At 42.5% G+C, this 18,431-nt stretch overlaps 5 protein-coding genes across 6 annotated transcripts; 4 read left to right on the forward strand and 1 right to left on the reverse strand.

Moving 5' to 3' along the window:
- The first annotated feature begins 23 nt into the window (after positions 1–23).
- Positions 24–4,918, forward strand: LOC135947996 (putative uncharacterized protein DDB_G0271606). Of its 2 annotated transcripts, none has more exons than XM_065497031.1 (9): positions 24–179; positions 247–337; positions 406–602; positions 660–878; positions 932–3,032; positions 3,127–3,532; positions 3,899–4,250; positions 4,305–4,561; positions 4,624–4,918. In XM_065497031.1, the coding sequence occupies exons 2-9, from the start codon at positions 261–263 to the stop codon at positions 4,804–4,806; spliced, it is 3,792 nt and encodes a 1,263-aa protein (XP_065353103.1). In that variant the 5' UTR covers positions 24–179; positions 247–260; the 3' UTR covers positions 4,807–4,918. The 2 variants fall into 2 exon arrangements, with proteins under 2 accessions (XP_065353103.1, XP_065353102.1); XM_065497030.1 differs by having other exon boundaries at positions 25–179; positions 4,621–4,918.
- Positions 4,862–10,781, reverse strand: C1GalTA (Glycoprotein-N-acetylgalactosamine 3-beta-galactosyltransferase 1). The gene is made up of 9 exons (XM_065497037.1): positions 10,555–10,781; positions 10,397–10,490; positions 6,993–7,238; positions 6,455–6,607; positions 6,258–6,396; positions 5,773–5,891; positions 5,614–5,718; positions 5,406–5,563; positions 4,862–5,274 (listed from the first exon to the last, which is right to left on the reverse strand). Exons 2-9 carry the CDS (start codon positions 10,413–10,415, stop codon positions 5,116–5,118), a joined length of 1,098 nt encoding a protein of 365 aa, XP_065353109.1. The 5' UTR covers positions 10,416–10,490; positions 10,555–10,781; the 3' UTR covers positions 4,862–5,115.
- Positions 10,782–11,156: 375 nt separating this feature from the next.
- Positions 11,157–13,835, forward strand: LOC135948001 (ADP,ATP carrier protein-like). The gene is made up of 4 exons (XM_065497038.1): positions 11,157–11,536; positions 11,774–11,901; positions 11,964–12,195; positions 13,247–13,835. The coding sequence occupies exons 1-4, from the start codon at positions 11,243–11,245 to the stop codon at positions 13,487–13,489; spliced, it is 897 nt and encodes a 298-aa protein (XP_065353110.1). The 5' UTR covers positions 11,157–11,242; the 3' UTR covers positions 13,490–13,835.
- Positions 13,836–14,609: 774 nt separating this feature from the next.
- On the forward strand, positions 14,610–15,530 carry LOC135948004 (glutathione S-transferase-like). Its single transcript, XM_065497041.1, has 4 exons — positions 14,610–14,805; positions 14,862–15,029; positions 15,093–15,235; positions 15,295–15,530. Exons 1-4 carry the CDS (start codon positions 14,673–14,675, stop codon positions 15,460–15,462), a joined length of 612 nt encoding a protein of 203 aa, XP_065353113.1. The 5' UTR covers positions 14,610–14,672; the 3' UTR covers positions 15,463–15,530.
- A 656-nt stretch (positions 15,531–16,186) lies between these two features.
- Positions 16,187–17,839, forward strand: LOC135948002 (ADP,ATP carrier protein-like). The gene is made up of 4 exons (XM_065497039.1): positions 16,187–16,503; positions 16,774–16,901; positions 16,964–17,195; positions 17,579–17,839. The coding sequence occupies exons 1-4, from the start codon at positions 16,210–16,212 to the stop codon at positions 17,819–17,821; spliced, it is 897 nt and encodes a 298-aa protein (XP_065353111.1). The 5' UTR covers positions 16,187–16,209; the 3' UTR covers positions 17,822–17,839.
- Positions 17,840–18,431: the final 592 nt, after the last annotated feature.

Consider the following 18,431-nt stretch of genomic DNA (forward strand, 5'->3'; position numbering starts at 1 on the left):
ATCTATGTAAACAAACACTAAACAGAGCCTAATAAGAAGTGACTGAAAGTGACTGGAAGTGACTGACAAAGAAATTTTTGGTCGAATTTTTAATATAAAATCCCTAAATTCCATTGTAATTTCACAATCATCAATTTACAGAAGCAGTGATGTCACCTATCGATTTGGGCAGTTTGAAGGTTTCTTTGTTAAAATTTAATAATTTTGAAAATTTTATTAAAATGAAATTTTGCATTTTCTCAACAGGTGTACAAAAAACAATGAAGAAGAAGAGTCCAAGTGCTGCTACCGGGACTCCTGAGAAGCAGTCAGGCAAAAAGAAAAAGGAAGAAGCTCCGTAAGTTTTCCTAGCAAAAGAATTAATATGTACAGAACAGTTCAGAATCCTAACCATGAAATCTAAAGGAAGTACCGTGATTGGGAAAAGGACCGTAGAAACAGACTAAATGAGGCCTTCAACCAACTTGCATTGGCCATTAGTGATTCTTCTCCCCCAGTGAAAAAGATTGACATTGTCACCAAAGCTTGTGAGTGCATTGAGGAACTGAGGCAGGAAAATGAGCAATTTAAAAAGGGCAGTGGTCTTGACCAGAATTTGTTAGGTAAATTTTAATATTATTTATCCAGTCAATCTTTTTTATGGATCAATTGTTTAATAGGAAAGGAAACTGCTAAATACAAGGAACAAATAGCGGAACTAAGTAGCCGGGTGGATCGTCTCGTCAGCTATTTAACTGAAGTCGGTGTTGAGAAACCAAAATGGGTCTCTCTTCCGCTCACTACCCCAGCACCTCCAGATCTAGGGAAAAGACCATTCCAATATTCTAATAAATTGAATCCTGCCAAATTAAAGGAGCTTCTCGAGATGCCAAAAAATAGTTAGAATTTAATTGTAAAAAGGATCCATTGATGCTAATATGATCTTTTGTAGAAGCGGCTAAAAGACTACAAAACGCCAAAAGGAGAGCTTTGAAAAAGAAGGCAATTGCTGTAAAGAACAAGGCAGTTGCGCCAAAAGTCACCAGTCTGAGCCAGCTGCCACCTGGAATTCTTCTTTTCAAGAGCTGCCCGCCAGAAAACACCCCTAAAGTTGTGATAGTTCCGCCACCCGCTCCTCCAACAGCCATCTCAACGCCTTTGATTTTGCTTCCGCCCCTTCAGCAAAAGACTCAGTTCATTCTGTCAAAGCCCCCAGTAGACAAGGTCCCCATAAGAAGTGAAATCGTGAACAAACCAGCAGTAAAGAAATCGAAAAAAAATTTAGTGAACAAGAACAGCAAAGCCATCAGGCACAGCATTGAGGCCCTGTGCAAAAAGCAACTTGTTAAGGAATTGCCTGTCAAAGACATACCTGTCAAGGAGGCTCAGCATGTACCTACTAGTCAGCCGGAAGTTAGCAACACGAAGAGTGATCAGGCTGAGTCAAAACAATCCAACAAAGCCACTGAGCCAGACAAGGAAAACATTTTCGTGCCAATCATAAGGCCTGCCACCCCAAAGGCTCCGAGCAAATCGCCTTCCCAATCTGTTCAGATTCAACCTGCGCAACCTCAGAAAGAAGTCCCAGTCACGAGTAGCTCCAACTCGCAGCCAAATCAGTGCCAAGAGGTGCCAAAATCAAGTGCTGGAGCCGGAGTGTCTGTCCCCGATTTTTCCCTGCCCACTTTTACAACAGCGCAAGCAAAGCAGACTTTCGCCGGAGACAGTTACCCTGTGACCAGCAGCAGGAGCTACCCTGAAACGCAGACCACGTTCAGCCACCTGAACCAGCCCCCGACGCATTTCCACGCTCCCCACTTGGCGTCGAGTCAGGCCAAGGAGCAGAGCAAGAGCACCCCCTTCACGCACGAAGCGCCGCCACCGTCAAATCCTGTATCCCAGGCCGACACCTTCTCCCACCTGAAGACCCACCTGCCCACCTTCTCCACGTTCGGCGACATTTCCGGCGCACACTGCAACCAGACGTTCACCACCACCACCACCAGCTCGCACCAGAAGACTCCCTTCAGCTCCGCCAGCGACATTTTCACCCACCAGCCGCAGAGCAAGAACCTGCCCTTCAGTCAGGGTCAGAGCTTCCCCCCGAAACCCTCCAACCCGACGTTTTCCCACGAGAAACCGCACCAGCAGCAGGCGCAAAAGGTGTCGGCGCAGTTCACCCCCCAGCAGCAGCCTCCTCAGGAGCAGAGACCATTTTTCTTCGACCCAGCCAGACCTCCCGAGTACAACTCGGGAGAAACGAGCTTCATTGGGCCCCAACCCCCTATGGCCACAGTGGTGGAGCATCCCCCGAAGGACCCTGCCACCATGTACAACCCCTTCCGCGGAGACGAAATGTCAGAAGGGGTGCAGCGTTCGGAAAATCTCAATAACAGCGCGTACTCAAACGACCTGTTCGCCTCCCTTCACGTTCCCTCCGGCCACCCAGAGTCCATTTCGCCTACGGCTGCTTTTCTGCACACCTTCCCTCTGGTGTCTGCCGGAAGAAACGAGAACAGCGAGAGGGTGGAGAGTGGCACCAGCAACCTGCTGCAACTCGGCACCCTGGAGGAAGGAGGCCAGCAGATGGAGCTCAACTCCCTGATGCCGCAGATCGAAAAGCAGAGCAAACGTGTCAACAAGAGTTTCTCCGACGAGCTGTACCAAATGGAGCCTGACTACGACGCGGAAATCACCTCGATTATGTCATCCGCTCCGAAAAGGCAGAACAAACAGAACCCCTTCCAGCACCAGCAGACCAAGCCACAGCAACCGCAGCAGCAGCAGCAGCAGCAGCTGCAGCTGCAGCCTCCACCGCAACCAAACTTTGGCTACTACCAACAGCAGAAGAGAACCATCGCCGCGCCCCAGAAGCCGGTCCAGAGAGAGACTATCCGTACCGGCGATCAGCCAAACTACAAAAGTCAAAACTACCCTTTTTACTACCAAACTGCAGATCAAACTCCCACGGCTGCTCCTCTCAATTTGCCACCTGTGCCGACGACGACCAATTTCATGCCGTGGAACAATATTGAGCCGCAGCAGCAACAAAGGTGAGCCGTTGCTTCAGCGGTAAAAAATTATTCACTCAACAAAATTGCTTTTAAAGTTACTAAAAATGTAAGTATTTAATTTATAAAATTACAGCCGGAGCTTACATCAGAACTACACCTGCGACAGCAGGCAGACACAGCACCAGTCGATCCCGCCCCCTCCCCAACAGCAGCAGCAGCAGCAACAACAACAGCAGCAGCAAGGTCAGCAGGTGCAGCAGCAGCAGCAACAAAAGGAAGTCCAGCGGCCTCCAGTCAACTGGATGACAAGTGACGTACGAACTGATGACGCTGCCGTCGGCATTTTGGACTTTGACTGGAGCAGACAGGCGCAGCTGCCGACGCTTGTTGGCGACTTGGCTCTAGGTCCAACACCAATCACGCCTCGAAAGAAGGATAATACCTGCAAATACACCAGCGTACAAAACTTTCTGTCGGTCAGCCAGCTTGTCGACGTCCCTAAGGAAAAAGCCAAGAGGCGGCTGATCAACAACAACAAGGTTTTTAGTTTTTGTTCGTTTAGTTGGATTATCCCGTCATCAATTTTTAAGATGTTAAATTGCAAAATAAAAGCACTAGATGGAATGAGATTGTACAGCCAGCATTGAGAAATAATTCAAAAAATGCAGAGTAAAAAAATCTTAAAAATTATGTTACCAGTCTAGTATATATTCCATAAATCCCTTTCTGGGTTAAATTGAAATTTTAACACAATATAGAATTGATAAAATGATCGATTTTTGTCAAAATTTGAAAAATCTATAAACGCCACCAATTCTAGATTAGAAGTTTGAATTAAATGTGGTAATTTAACATACAATTTCAGAGATTAATTATATTCCACACTGATTTTTGTTTCTTTCTAGAATAACTTGAACCGAAGGACAGAAAGAAATGCTGCCAAGCAGCCCGCCACCGTCCAGCAGCAGCAGCAACAACAGTTGCAAGTTTGTCCTGACTACCACAGCATCACCAACTGGCCAGCGCCAAAGCCGTCATGCAAACCTGTGCCTAGCAGCTACTCAGCCGAATCTCTGATTGGCACATCGCAGCACGACCAAAATGATAAATCTGAGAGATACAACCAACGATTCCCGAGAAACTTGATGCCTACGGAGCAGAATTCATTTTTCCCCAGTGAGCAGCAGTTTGACTACCACCAACCCCAGTACGACTGCAGCTCGATGTACCAACCAAACACCTCTTTTGCCAGCATAGGTGAGATATTTGCATTCAGCCCCCACAAACGTAATGCTCTAATCGATTTTTCAGTCACTTCTTCGAGTTCTACTAACTCGATTGTGCCATCCTTCGGGCAAGACTTCAATCCGTTCACCTCAACGCCTCAGAAAAGCACGTCCAACAACAAACGGCGCAACGACAACTTCTATCACATGGACTGCAACCGCAGATCTAGTCAGCAGTACAACCAACAAAGCCGGACAAACCAGCAAGTCAACGTAACCCCCAGCGCAGGCTCGTCGCTGACCAACTTCAACCTGTGCACGATTTTCCCTGAAATCAACAAGGTACGTCTCGCCTTGAAGCAATCCAAAATCCCTTAACAAAAATAATATTAATTTTTTAGCAGCCTGTGATCGCCCCACCTCTGGCTCCGTTCATCCCCAGCAAGGGTCAAGTGTCCGACTATGTCCTTCCCCCACCACCGGCAAGCTTCAACAACCTCCTGGCGCCTGCTCCTCCGCAAGTTTTCCCAGCTCCCAGTTTTCCAGTGCCAAGCAGCATTCAGTTTGCATCTCAGCATGAAAATTAATGTGTATAAACAGTAAAAATGTGATATTTAGCTTAAATAGAAAGACTTTTAGAAATGCTTGTCATTCACGTTTATTTTTAGACGTAAAATAAAAAATAAATAAATCAACTGACTTCATTGACCCTTGACTAAAGAACAAAGTCTTAACAATTTCATAACACAACATTTTCCTGATTTCAAAGTACTTTTTAGCAGTCCTCAAAAAAATCAATAGAATGCACACTGCTGATTTCTCATCACTGTTCAAGTCTTAGAATTTTCATGGACTAGAAGCGCGGATCGCGTATGACACAAATCGGGCCACTGCGCCTATGAGTTTGTTCCCACTGTGCTTGTTTTTCTGTCAGGGTGGATGTGGCCTGTGATGCCATACGGCCGCAGGTGGTAGATTAAGTACTCGAGCACATACATCAGGTTTGGGCTCACGTAGTGGAATGATACGGCAGAATCTGAGCAGCAACCCATGCCCTACAAGGAAAAAGTGGGTTGATTAATATGATGGGAATTTTCCTCATTGCGGTGATCAAAGGCGGTCAGAGAAAAGAGAGAGGAAATTTCAGGCCTAATTTTGCATTTTATAAATTGATTAGATTACTTACTTCCTCACTAGGGTAATAAATGTACTTCCAGTACCAAAAGTCTTTGTTTGTATGGCCAGGAATGAGGTGGTGCTCAGGAACAAATGGGAAGAAGCGGCCCCGGCCAAGCGAATCCCGCGTGTCCATCGCTTTGACATCCACCCGCTCTAGACACTTTCCTAAAATGAACTTTCAGCTCACCTAAGCGATCATCAAACAATAATCTTACCCATTTCCACGTCTTCAGAACCATCGTGATCCTGGCGACACTTTTTCGGGTTTGGGATGCCATCAACCACAAATCTTTTGAGCGCTTCCCTGCTTAAAACGTACCCTTCAAGGAAAAATATTGAAATTGCGCCTAAGGTTAGATTTATGATCTAATTACCTGCACCTCCACTCATGTAACCCTGCTTCACATATGGCTTGAAACGGCAGCCAAAATATAAAGCTTCAGATGGGTTATACGGCGATAACATGTATCGCAAGTTTTCTACGACCACATACCTTTAAAACGAAAAGGATTTATTAATCAAGCAGGTTGAAAGTGATAGAAATTAGATAAATTAAAATAGACTAATAACAGCATTATGCCTTACAGAGGCGGGGTCAACACAAAGCCCTTTCCAGTGAAATCAAGCTGAAAACCATTGGGAAGTTTGGTAAAATTGTTGTAATTTGAATGCACTAAATAATATTAACTTGCTGATAGAATCAATGCCATCCCTCCAAAGGCTGTTAAAAGTTAGCAACATAAAATTATTAAAATTGGTTAGCTTGAGCGTGGTAAACGTTATCATACTTGCAGGGCTACAATCAATGCAAGTTTGTTCTCCACAACCACAACACTGATAGTGCACTGAAAGTACTTACGTGTCATCGTCTGCTTTCATGAACCAGTCAGCCTGATCGAAGTAGTGCTGGTGCACGTACTTAAATGCTTCTTTGGTTTTGGCCCACAAGTTGTTGCGCCCCTCGGACACGGGCAGCGCGACGGCTGGCAAAGAAGTGTCTGGAATTTTCAATTTTCAGAATGAGCTATGGCATGTGAGCGACGGATTAGACTTTACCATTTTGCGAGCTCATGAAGAGCAAAATGTTACAACGTTTGCCCCACGTTGCTTTTACGTGTTTGGCTTTCTTTTTGTGGTTGGCAGGGTTAGTCATCACCCAACACAGCACCCTCACCTCTTTGGCTAGTTTTTTGGCTTCCTCGTCCTCACCTAAACATCACATTTGCGTTAGTTCAAAGGCTTGAAATGATGTGATATGATTTAAGACGTAAATTTAAACATGTCGTGAAAAAATACCATTAAGTCTGCGGATGCTTTAAAAATAAAAGCTTTCATTTGCTATCGCAACCAAATAATTTGTTCCAGATGAAAGTTAGGAACTCTTGAGTGCTATTCTCAGACTGGTTGGTCGCTACCACACTCTCTCAATTACACTGAGATAGAGAGATGCCTTTGTTGAAGAAACTAATTTGCCAGAATATTCAGAGCCTCTCCCCCAGTTAATCAACTCAAGAGCTTCGCGAGTATCGTTTAAATTATCCTTTTTTTATTTAACGGAATGTGCTGTGGAAATAAGAGACAAGATACACGTTACCTTCGTGGAACTCCTCGTCGACGGCGTGCGAGCCAACATCCATGCTGGGCCCGTCTTGCATGTTATCGGCGTCTCTGTGGTCGTGGGGGTCATGCCGGCCGAGGCCATCGTCTGTCAGGTGGGCACTGTTGAGGAACAGGTCACCCTGCGTCACCGACAGCATCAGGTAGGCGGACATGAAGCCGAACGCCACTCCGAGCGAGAGGGCGAAGAAGAACTTCTGGCCGCCGGTGCCGCGACGAAAACCTGCCGGAAAGCGATCGAACTTTGAACCGTTTGCAGAAGTCAACGGCAGCATTTTTCGTGGCTCGGCATGTGACTCGGAATTGAAACAGCAGCAGCTGCTTTCGTTAGAGTGAATGCAAGGTCTGTGCGTTATGTATTATAATTATTGTATATTCATTCAGAGGGGCAGGAGGGATAAGCTGGTGAGAAGACGGAAGCCAGTATGTTATCGCAGGCGCTATGGCACACAGATAGATAAATTGAAGTGCGTGCTCACTGCTCACAATCAAAACCCAACGCCGCTTATTGCTGTCAACTTTTGCAGCTCTGGCACTTTTAATAGATTGCATAGTTTCAAGCAGGCTGAAACACTTGTCTTGTTATGATAGCTTCAACGTGTCATGCCTAATTTTTGGTGAACATATCAAAATATTTAAACTTCTACCCCGTTGCGTGTGTGATGCTATTGGTAAACTATTATCTCTCTGGAATTATTGTAAATATTAATGCTTTAATGAGCATGAAAAGCAGTTGTTCAACTGATACACACGCGATGTAAAAAAACCACAACCAATTAATTTCTGTTCATTCATATCACCAAGCTTCAACTTGATAGAGATAGCTATTAAAAAAATTACATACTATATAGAATTTCAAAGTTTATCGAAAGGACTTTAAATAGGCTACATTTAGAAGAGTTAATGATTCTGACAGCTTTTTTTATAAATATTGAAACTGTTTTTGACTGCAAAATGCAAAAGCTAGAAGTGAAAAAAGCACGTGTTGTAAGACAAAAGCATTTCTAAGACACTATCTCATTTTTTATCTACTACATATTTGGCCCAACGTTGTATACAGACACAAAAGCTGTCTTGAACTTTTTTTATCACAGCGGACGTGATCATGACGAACAACAAAATTATAATGTAATTAGAGCGATCAAGTGTGGGCAATTTCCTCCACGTCAGCAACCTTTTGACATGTTTATACTGTGATAAATCTGCTAACGCAAAGGAAAACATGCTCGACAAATTTTGAAATTCTCAAGCAGTTAAAACAGTTCAGGAAATATGTACTTGTATCAAGTAATCTGTTAGAAATTTGCCCTTGCCTAGAAAATTACATATTTATCCTTTTTTTCTATAATATAGTAACATTGGCAAAGTAAGCAAAGATATCTGAACTACTACTCGATAGAATCATATTGTTTTCCTGAGTAATAGTGCTTTCGAAAGTGGTCAAGATAGCGAGAGAACCAACAGTCTACGCGCTCACATGCTTCCAAATAATCTTCCCACTTGTGTGCAGCTTAAAATATTTGTTAAATGGTTGTTTATTCTCACATCAAGTCGATACAGTCCTATTTAGGTTTTTGTCAAAATGGGAAAGAGTGAGACAAAGCCAACATACCTTGAAAACGTGTTAAGACTCTTTCCATGAGGGCAAAGCCGAAATATGCCCAGATAATGTTATTTCACTGCAATAACTTGTGCTTTTAGATTTTTTGTTACATTGTTACATTGTTTCGTTTTCCAGTTTATTTTTTAACTTCTATGAGTTGACGATATCGAAATGCTATGTGTACGATCAGGCAAGCCATCAGGGATCAGGGAGGCATGGTTTTAACAACTCTGCAATAAATAAATAATACTGGAGTAACATTCAAAGTTAACAAACACTCCGTGAGATTGCTATGTTGTAATGTAAAACCGCAAATACAAAAAAGAATTCGGTTGTTTCGCTCTTAATCAGTTTGTTTTATAAACATGTAAAATCCGGGATATGTTCATTTGCAAAAGAAAATGCTAGTAAGCAAACTTAACTAAGGCAATAGGCGGCAATTTTTGAGGAAACTTTAGCACTTGCTGACCTTTCTCCCTTAGTTATCTGATGAATTAGATAGCAAGCACAAGCAAATAATAAATTTCGTAATTTTACTTCGCACTTGCTGCGTTCACTATCAGAACAATAAAGCCAGCACGAAATAATTGTTAAAAATAGTTATTTAATGTACTTGGCAGAGTCCTTCTTGATCTTTAGGTAAAATGACTCGCACTTTAATTGTTTCAGGCTGAGGAATTCGAAGTGTGTGATGACTAAACCCACATTTCATTTCCAGCTTAATTTGACACTCAAATCCCTTGAACTCAGGCTCAAAGTGTGACCCTATGAGAACACATAATATGTGTAAGCGTGTTCAAACAATAAGTGTGTATGTGACAACATCGATAAGAATCAGCCAAGTGCCCTATCTTTGGTCTGCTTGCTAGACAAACTCCCTGAATGACTTAGTTTAGTAGAGCAACTTTAATATTTTCGCGTCATGCAAGTTTGAAAATGATTTTTACCGGTGGATTAATAATTTTAAAGTGGAAACAATTTTTTTAGTCGTTTAGATAGCAGATGGTACTCCTAGCACTCATTCATAAAGACTAATAAACTATTGGCAGTAAAATAAAATTGCAAAATTACGTTCAAATCTGCAAACTGAGCGACAAGCACAAAATATTGTTTGAAGTTCCGTAAAATGGAACAATAGCGGCAAAAATAAACACCCTAACATTTCGACAGGCATTTTTTTGCGGATGCTTAAGAAAAAACCATGTGTGGCGCGTGTAAGGGAGAATAGCGAAGCCAAAAGCCAAAGCGCAAATTGATAATTCACATACACACGCGAGATTCACACCTTATACTTCTTGCTATTTGTCTTACACGCACACATGGAGTTGTGTTTCGCTTTATCATTTGAACCTTTTTAGTTAGCTTTTCTCTCCCGCTCTTATCAACTAACTTGTATGAGATAATATGAGTTCCAGCTCGCTTCATGCAACCATAGGAAGTCACTTGGCCGGCAATTCAACCCAAATTGGGGCTATTGAGTTTCAATCTTGTAATTTAAAATATATTAAAACGTAATATTTTAATTGAGTTATTTCTAACAAGCAATATTGATTTGGTTGGTATTGTGGTTTTGCTATGATACATATGTAAACTATAATTGTGCCAGTGAAAGGGAAAAAATTGGAATTTGCATATAGACATTATTGCGTTTGTATATAACATGTTTGACAACGCAAATTAAGGGAGAAGCAAAACGTAATTAGCATGCAGCGGGTAATGCATGGGTATGTATGTGATACATAACATTTTCTGCTATGTATTACTAAATAGACACGTACCATCTAAAAGCTGCACCATGCCGCTGACTAGAATGGGGCCCAGTTAATATAAACACAGGCCAGCTTGAAGTCTTCACTGTTCACAGCAGCATCGCTGGTAGGAGGAAAATAATTGTAATTAGAAGGGCGTTGATGACAAGAAGGCCACATTTACATACCCAATACTAAAACAGGAGCACCGGAAGCCTCAAGGGCTAGTCCAATGCGCTCATCGAATCCGAGTCCAATTGTCTTTTCAACACTGCATCAATGTATTGTAATTTCGTTTCCCTTATAGCGGCTGCGGCTACATCCAGCAGTGGAGCAGACTACCCATTGACAGTAACCAGCAACAGCAATCAGATGGGCCAGGGAGCAGATACGGGGGCGTGGTGTTGTCTTCTGCCGGAGAGGGGAAAAAGCTTAACTAACGTAACCGGATTCGCAGGAGTGTTGCAATGCCATCTGGCGCACACCGGAAAAAATTATTAATATGTATTTCACCATAAAGAAAGCCGCTTTTTGGTTTCGGTGTAAAAATTATGAGATTTTTTTATTAAATATATTTTAAAAACCAGTGTAAAATCAAATCATTTGAAAATTTCGTCTTAAACCTTTGAGCATGATAAATTAATTCGTGCAGCTTCTAGAGTAAACATTAAAATCATAAAATCGATATCAGCAGACAGCATAGCGATGGCAGCGCTGCTGGCGCCTAGCGGAAAGAAAAACAACATCAACTGAGCAGGCGCGTTGCCGGTACTGGAGTTCTGTTCTTTCCTTCTGATTCTCTAGCTCTTTCGCCAGGCGACCCGGGTGCGTGCTACGTAGACAGGCCTTGTTAATTTCGAAAAACTCTGAGAAAACATGTCTCTCGCCGACCCAGTCTCGTTCGCCAAGGACTTCATCGCCGGTGGTGTGTCCGCTGCCATCTCGAAGACGGCCGTGGCGCCGATCGAGCGAGTCAAACTGCTCTTGCAAGTGCAGCATGCGTCCAAGCAGATCGCGGTGGACAAGCAGTATAAGGGCATCATCGACTGCTTCGTCCGCATCCCTAAGGAGCAGGGTTTTATCAGCTTCTGGCGCGGAAACATGGCCAACGTGATCCGCTACTTCCCAACCCAGGCGCTCAACTTTGCCTTCAAGGACAAGTACAAGCAGGTGCGTGTGCGCCTCTGGAATACAAATCAATCGCGTCAGACTGGCCGGCGCTCTCTGACCTAGTTTTAGTCTTCAATTTTTTTTATGTATCATACTTCATTTTTCATAGAGGAGCCCGAGTCTAATGCATAATGATGGCTTCAAATATTAAGCTTTATGCCCCTTAATCATTTTGTAGTAAATACCACGTCTGGTTAAACTCCAGTTGTTATCTTAATCTTATCACTTGATTTTCAGGTCTTCCTTGGCGGCGTGGACAAGAAGACGCAATTCTGGCGCTACTTCGCCGGTAACTTGGCATCGGGTGGTGCTGCTGGAGCCACCTCCCTCTGCTTTGTCTACCCTCTTGACTTCGCACGTACCCGGTAAGCCTTCATCAGGTCATCACAATCTGCAATCATGTATTTACTTTTACAATTTTTCACAGATTGGCCGCTGACATTGGCAAGGGTGGCGCCCGTGAGTTCAACGGCTTGGGCGACTGCCTGGCCAAGGTCTTCAAGTCCGATGGCATGGGTGGTCTCTACAGAGGCTTCGGTGTGTCGGTGCAGGGCATCATCATCTACCGTGCGGCCTACTTCGGTTTCTTCGACACAGCCAAGGGCATGCTCCCAGACCCCAAGAACACTCCCTTCCTCGTCTCGTGGGCTATTGCTCAGGTGAGTAATTCACTCAAGACAGCGTTGTGCTGGTCCCTTACCTCTTTGGCAATTAACTTGAACATTTCCGTTCTTTAATTATCAGTTAAATATTTGAAATTTTCGCATTTAATAAATTTTTGCAACAGTGGAGCAGACTGCTTAGTAGAGGTCGCAGCCTCGAAATTTAAGGCGGCGGCTGGCGGGACTGGGTTACTTAGCCGAATCTTTTGCCCGGCGGCTGATGGCTGACAATATTTTAAACGTGAAGTTTAATAGTGCTGAACAGCCCGAAGGGCCGCAAAACATTTTTTCTCCTGCACCCTGCACTTTTTAAAGATACGCTTTTTAAAGCCACCAGATACAGGGTGGCTTTCGGCTTCCCACGTGACCCAAAATTTCCCGGCTTGCGCAGCGCGGCTGGCTCTCTCTTCTGCTTAGCTTGGGAAATTGCAGTCATACCTTAATTAGGTTGAACAGGGACTGGAGATCACGGCAAACACAACTATTTCTGGCGATTTAATAAAATCCATAAATAAATTTCAGATTTCTAATAAAATCTGAAATCTGAATGTTGCAATATTTCATCTTAAGATCATGATCGAATTTGTTGCTAATATAAAAACTGACTGCTGCGTTCTGTGCATCGAATTCGCTTTCAATTAAGATCTATTATTTTTTAACAGTGCTTAAACATTATGGATAATAGCGTTTTGCTTAAAATGCAATTGCTCCTTAAAATCTATTCAATGCCCTCTATTTTTCTCGCATTTCAATGGAAGAATGTGCTGAGATATCAGTACTCTAAGAACAGCGTGCAGAAAAAAGTGTTGCACAATGCACAGCTAGTATACCATTACCATTACTTTGCGGGCCGTGACATGAAGCCATACCAAATCTATTGTTTGGCCTGAATCTTTCGCTCCTTTGTTTCACTCTTCTCTAGTTGCCACATTTTGAATGGATTACCCCAATTTATTTCAACCATTTTCACTGAGGGGTTTGCAAAACTTAACACGGAGAAATGCCAGTCATCGTCAGCAACTAACCTAATTTTTAATTGTGATTTCAGGTGGTGACAACGGTTGCGGGCATCGCTTCTTATCCATTTGACACAGTGCGTCGTCGTATGATGATGCAATCTGGCCGCGCCAAGAGCGAGATCATGTACAAGAGCACGATGCACTGCTGGTCGACGATCGCCAAGAAGGAGGGCACCGGCGCCTTCTTCAAGGGTGCTTTCTCCAACGTTCTCAGAGGCACTGGCGGCGCTCTTGTGCTCGTCCTCTACGACGAAATCAAGAAGGTCCTTTAAGAAGGGCACACCTTTGTAGACGAAAAGCAATTGTTGTTGATTTTAGCATGAGAAAGAGAGCGCAGAGCAAGAGCACACCTGAAGACAGACACCTCACTTTGTTGACATGAACATTCCAAAGACAAAATAATATATTCCTCCTTTAATTTTGCTGTTATTGCCAAACAATGTTCGATACATTGTGCATTCCAATTATACTGTGTTTTCTGATTTCAGAAAGAAAGGTAATTCCATTTTTCCAAAATAGTTAACTTAAATGTTTGTTGTTATTTGTGCTAACAAGATGCACGTTGCTGTCTTGAAACCGTTTCAACTGGAAAATAAACAAGACAAGGCCTTAAACGAATCCAGTTCTGTTCTTTCACCTTAAAATTTCACCGTTAAATTCCTGGCATAAACTTTTAAACTTGAGTTTGAAAATCAACTTTAACGTGTACTTTCGACTTTGTGCAAAATCTCGGCTTATATTTTGTCATTCAATTCAACCAATCATCTACTTGAGTTGATTTCATATATTATCTTATCATTTTTTTGTGAAGGAGGCACGGCATTGCATCGTCATGTTTCACATCAATTAATTATGAGACTAGTGCTCAATTTAAAATTTCGTGAAAAAGTAAGGGAAGTATTCCTGTTGTATGGATCATGCTTCTTAAAATTTTATCATCTATTACAGCATAAAAATTAAATCTACATTTCAAATCTGATTCAATTTTCTTCAATTTCTGAATCCTTCTAAAATATGCTTCAATTAAAAAAAATCATGTTCCTTCACGTATAAAATTTTGGATTTTTTGTAGATAAGACTATTATAGGGAGTCAATTTTTTTATTTCTTGGATGTCTTTTCTTCACTCTATTTCTGTTCTTATCTCCCGCTACTTTAACTATAATTGTCAGATGAAATGATCGCTGGATAACTTATTTTCGAGAAGAGTCGGCGCATACAGCCCACTCTGGTGCTCTGATAACATCTCAAATATTTAAACAGTCATAATGCCCTACCCAATTGTGCTGAATCTTGAGAGACGCAGCTGAGGATTGGTTCTCTTCTCGTTATCAGCTTCTCTTGCTTATCACGTCATAGCGGACGAAACTATAAAAAGAAATACTTTTGTCCAAATTTTCTCTTTTCGCTGGAGTGAATATCCCCTTAGGAAGCGGTCAAATTTATCATTTGAAAAATGCCCACTGCAAAGCTCACTTATTTCAACGGCACCGGTCTTGGTGAGGGCATCAGGTACCTTCTTTCATATGGCGGTGTTGAGTTCGAGGATAACAGGGTCACCTCTGAGGCCTTTGCAGCTATGAAAGACAGTGAGTGCAATTTCAGAGCTACATTGTGTGCGGAATTCACAGATATGAATTGACAGAGTTGCCTCTTGGCCAGCTGCCCATTTTGGAGTACCAAGGCCAGACCATGTACCAGTCCGTGGCCATCTCCCGTTATCTTGCAAATTCGTTCAACCTGGCGGGCAAGGATGCCGTTGAGAAAGGTACCTGTGACGTCGCTGTGGACACCATCAATGACATTCGTGCAGGTAAAATTGTTACCAGAAAGTTCCAAAATATGGACTTCAGTCAGAATTATCTTTAATTTGCAGCTCTTGCAAAATATGCTTACGAAAAACACGCGGAGGCCAAAAAACAAAAGAAGGAAGAGGCGCTTAAGAATGCGAAGTTTCTTGTTGGAAAGATTGAAAATTACCTAAATAAGAATGGAGGACACTTCTTGAAAGATGGACAGGTATTATACTCAAAAATCTATCTGCGCAATGAATAATATACCTGTTATACTTTTTTCAGATGTCCTGGGCTGACATTTTCTTGGCATCAATCACAGACTACTTGAACCGCATGGCCGAGGAAGATATTTTCGCTGACGCACCCAAAATCAAAGCCTTGAAGGCAAAGGTAGAAGCCGTGCCTTCCATCAGCAAGTATCTGGAGAAGAGGCCTGTTGGAGACTTCTAATTTTTTGGAGAAATATCTATTGCCTTCGCAATTTTCACCAAATATAATACAAATATCAAAAGATAAAATTTTATAATCATTTTACTTTTAATCCTGCTGATTTTAAATCTTTTAATTGTCATAATAATCATAGTCTTAATTAGGATTTATAATTTTTTGGATGATCCCGCGTTCTAATATGTGCGAATTTTGATCATTTTTACGATCAATTTTCGCCTTAAACAGCTTGAAAATATATAGAGGTCACGAGAAGTAAAAAGTGTGTATAAACTTTATTCACTTTTAGTGAAAATTTCACTGTTGCTATAATATTGCGCTGTATTTACAGGGTAATAAATAATGTATAATCCAATTATACTTTAAAAAACGTCATCCTTCCTTGCTTCGCGCCAAAATGCGAACTAAAATTGCAGAAATGTTGTCAATTTATTGTCATATGTGACTTTTTTGCAATCGCAGCGCACTGCCGAGTTCTGAAGCCGCCGCGGCTCAAGGCCACAAAAAGTATATATATAGCATTAAGTGCCTCTAACGAGTAACTGCTCTCATGTCACCTTTTTGTCTTCAGCCATGCTCAAAGACATGCAAACACACTTAATTATTCACTAAAATGGCTCCATCAGTGAAACTGATTATTATTTGACATGAACATTTTCTTTTAAGGCCAAGCTGCCACGTGATCCGCCTTCCCTATACGTATAGTCAGGGCACAGGTCTTTTGTCAATTTCGAAAATCCCAGAGAAAACATGTCTCTCGCCGACCCAGTCTCGTTCGCCAAGGTATTCATCGCCGGTGGTGTGTCCGCTGCCATCTCGGAGACGGCCGTGGCGCCGATGGAGCGAGTCAAGCTGCTCTTGCAAGTGCAGCATGCGTCCAAGCAGATCGCGGCGGACAAGCAGTATAAGGGCGTCATCGACTGCTTCGTTCGCATCCGTAAGGAGCAGGGTTTTATCAGCTTCTGGCGCGGAAACATGGCCAACGTGATCCGTTGCTTCCCAACCCAGGCGCTCAACTTTGCCTTCAAGGACAAGTACAAGCAGGTGCGTGTGTGCGCCTCTGGAATACAAATCAATCGCGTCAAACTGGCCGGCGCCCTCTGACCTATAGTTTTAGTTTTCAAATTTTTTCTTGCTATATATAATACACTTCTTCATAGAAGAACCATTAATATTGAAATTGTTAATGATAAATAATATATGTCTTCAAATCCATATATAGCTTTTAATAATGCTCGTTAATTATTTTAAGATACCGTACCTATGGTTAAACTCCAATTGTTATCTTTTAATCTTATCACTTTTTATATACAGATCTTTCTTGGCGGCGTGGATACGAAGACGCAATTCTGGCGCTACTTCGCCGGTAACTTGGCATCGGGTGGTGCTGCTGGAGCCACCTCCCTTTGCTTCGTCTACCCTCTTGACTTCGCACGTACCCGGTAAGCCTTCGTCAGTTCAACGCAATCTGCAATCATGTATTTACTTTTAAAATTTTTCACAGGTTGGCCGCTGACATCGGCAAGGGTGGCGCCCGCGAGTTCAACGGCTTGGGCGACTGCCTGGCCAAGGTCTTCAAGTCCGATGGCATGGGTGGTCTCTACAAAGGCTTTGGCGTGTCGCTGCAAGGCATCATCATCAACCGGGCGGCCTACTTCGGTTTCTTCGACACAGCCAAGGGCATGCTCCCAGACCCCAAGAACACTCCCTTCCTCGTCTCGTGGGCTATTGCTCAGGTTTATAGTATAATCGCCATACTCAAAAGACAGCGCCATGTTGGTCTCTTTCCTCTTTGGCTACGAAGAGAATAGCCAAATTAACTTGAAATTTTTTATAACTTTTAGGAAGAGAACACGAGGAAAGTCGAGCCATTCATTGATAATCAAAAGTTCATTTTTGGAAAATTTGCACTTAAAGGTTTCATGCGCTGTTGGACAGATCATCTCGACGAGCGAGGAATCGAAATTTGGGAAGAAAATGTGGTCAAGCGCTGTAAATTTATGAAATTGTTAAACAAACTGTTTATTGCATCCACCAATTTAAATAATTTTCAATTTTGTCGCCCGCCCTGTACGTATCGCGATCAATTAACTTACTCTCGTCTTTTTTGCGATTACAGGTTGTGACAACGGTTGCGGGTTTTGCTTCTTATCCATTTGACACAGTGCGTCGTCGCATGATGATGCAGTCTGGCCGCGCCAAGAGCGACATCATGTACAAGAGCACGATGCACTGCTGGTCGACGATCGCCAAGAAGGAGGGCACCGGCGCCTTCTTCAAGGGTGCTTTCTCCAACGTTCTCAGAGGCACAGGCGGCGCTCTTGTGCTCGTCCTCAATGACGAAATCAAGAAGGTCCTTTAAGATGAAGGGCACACCTATTTGTAGACGAAAAGCAATTTTGTTGTTTTGATATTAGCATGAGAAAGAGAGCACAGAGCAAGAACACACCTGCATGAATTCGTTCATCCTGGCGGACGCAAGGATGCCGTTGAGAAAGGTACATGAGACGTAGCTGTGGACACTACAATCGTTCAGGTAAAACTGTTGTTGGCTTGAAGCTTGAGGATTCCCCATAGTTACTCTAGTAATTAACCAGAATTTATAAATTCTATGAAACGCAGCCAATGCGGCTAAAAATCCTCACAAAAGTGACTGAGTGCCTAATTTCTCCAAATTTAAAATTTAATGATGCGGAGGTTTTTGAACTCAAAAATAATTATTGTTGGTATGTTGAAAGGCCCATACATAAGGTTATTTTTTTTTCGTTTTTCAAATAAACGTGTAGGGTCGGTGCCATGGCAAAATTTTCGAATTATCTGTACATTTTAATTGTCTCGTGATTTTTTTCCATTGGAAAGGCTAAATAATTTTTCACTGAAGGTGAAGGGAAAAATATGTTAATTATGAACTTAAAACAGGATTAAAAATAGAAGGAGGAAAAAGAGCATTATTTTGTAACGTGGTGGTAAAG

This window comes from Cloeon dipterum, chromosome 1, assembly GCF_949628265.1.
Source record: "Cloeon dipterum chromosome 1, ieCloDipt1.1, whole genome shotgun sequence".
NCBI lineage: Eukaryota > Metazoa > Arthropoda > Insecta > Ephemeroptera > Baetidae > Cloeon > Cloeon dipterum.

Coding starts and splice junctions, on each gene's coding strand:
- LOC135948004 (XM_065497041.1), top strand. CDS start 14,673: ATGCCCACTGCAAAGCTCACTTATTTCAACGGCACCGGTCTTGGTGAG. Junction 14,806..14,861: donor CTTTGCAGCTATGAAAGACA/GTGAGTGCAATT, acceptor ATGAATTGACAG/AGTTGCCTCTTGGCCAGCTG. Junction 15,030..15,092: donor CATCAATGACATTCGTGCAG/GTAAAATTGTTA, acceptor TTTAATTTGCAG/CTCTTGCAAAATATGCTTAC.
- LOC135948002 (XM_065497039.1), top strand. CDS start 16,210: ATGTCTCTCGCCGACCCAGTCTCGTTCGCCAAGGTATTCATCGCCGGT. Junction 16,504..16,773: donor TCAAGGACAAGTACAAGCAG/GTGCGTGTGTGC, acceptor TTTTATATACAG/ATCTTTCTTGGCGGCGTGGA. Junction 17,196..17,578: donor TCTCGTGGGCTATTGCTCAG/GTTTATAGTATA, acceptor TTGCGATTACAG/GTTGTGACAACGGTTGCGGG.
- C1GalTA (XM_065497037.1), bottom strand. Junction 6,397..6,454: donor CTTCATGAGCTCGCAAAATG/GTAAAGTCTAAT, acceptor TGAAAATTCCAG/ACACTTCTTTGCCAGCCGTC. Junction 5,719..5,772: donor TTACATGAGTGGAGGTGCAG/GTAATTAGATCA, acceptor TTTTCCTTGAAG/GGTACGTTTTAAGCAGGGAA.
- LOC135947996 (XM_065497030.1), top strand. CDS start 261: ATGAAGAAGAAGAGTCCAAGTGCTGCTACCGGGACTCCTGAGAAGCAG. Junction 338..405: donor AAGAAAAAGGAAGAAGCTCC/GTAAGTTTTCCT, acceptor TGAAATCTAAAG/GAAGTACCGTGATTGGGAAA. Junction 879..931: donor TCTCGAGATGCCAAAAAATA/GTTAGAATTTAA, acceptor GATCTTTTGTAG/AAGCGGCTAAAAGACTACAA.
- LOC135948001 (XM_065497038.1), top strand. CDS start 11,243: ATGTCTCTCGCCGACCCAGTCTCGTTCGCCAAGGACTTCATCGCCGGT. Junction 11,537..11,773: donor TCAAGGACAAGTACAAGCAG/GTGCGTGTGCGC, acceptor CTTGATTTTCAG/GTCTTCCTTGGCGGCGTGGA. Junction 11,902..11,963: donor CTTGACTTCGCACGTACCCG/GTAAGCCTTCAT, acceptor AATTTTTCACAG/ATTGGCCGCTGACATTGGCA.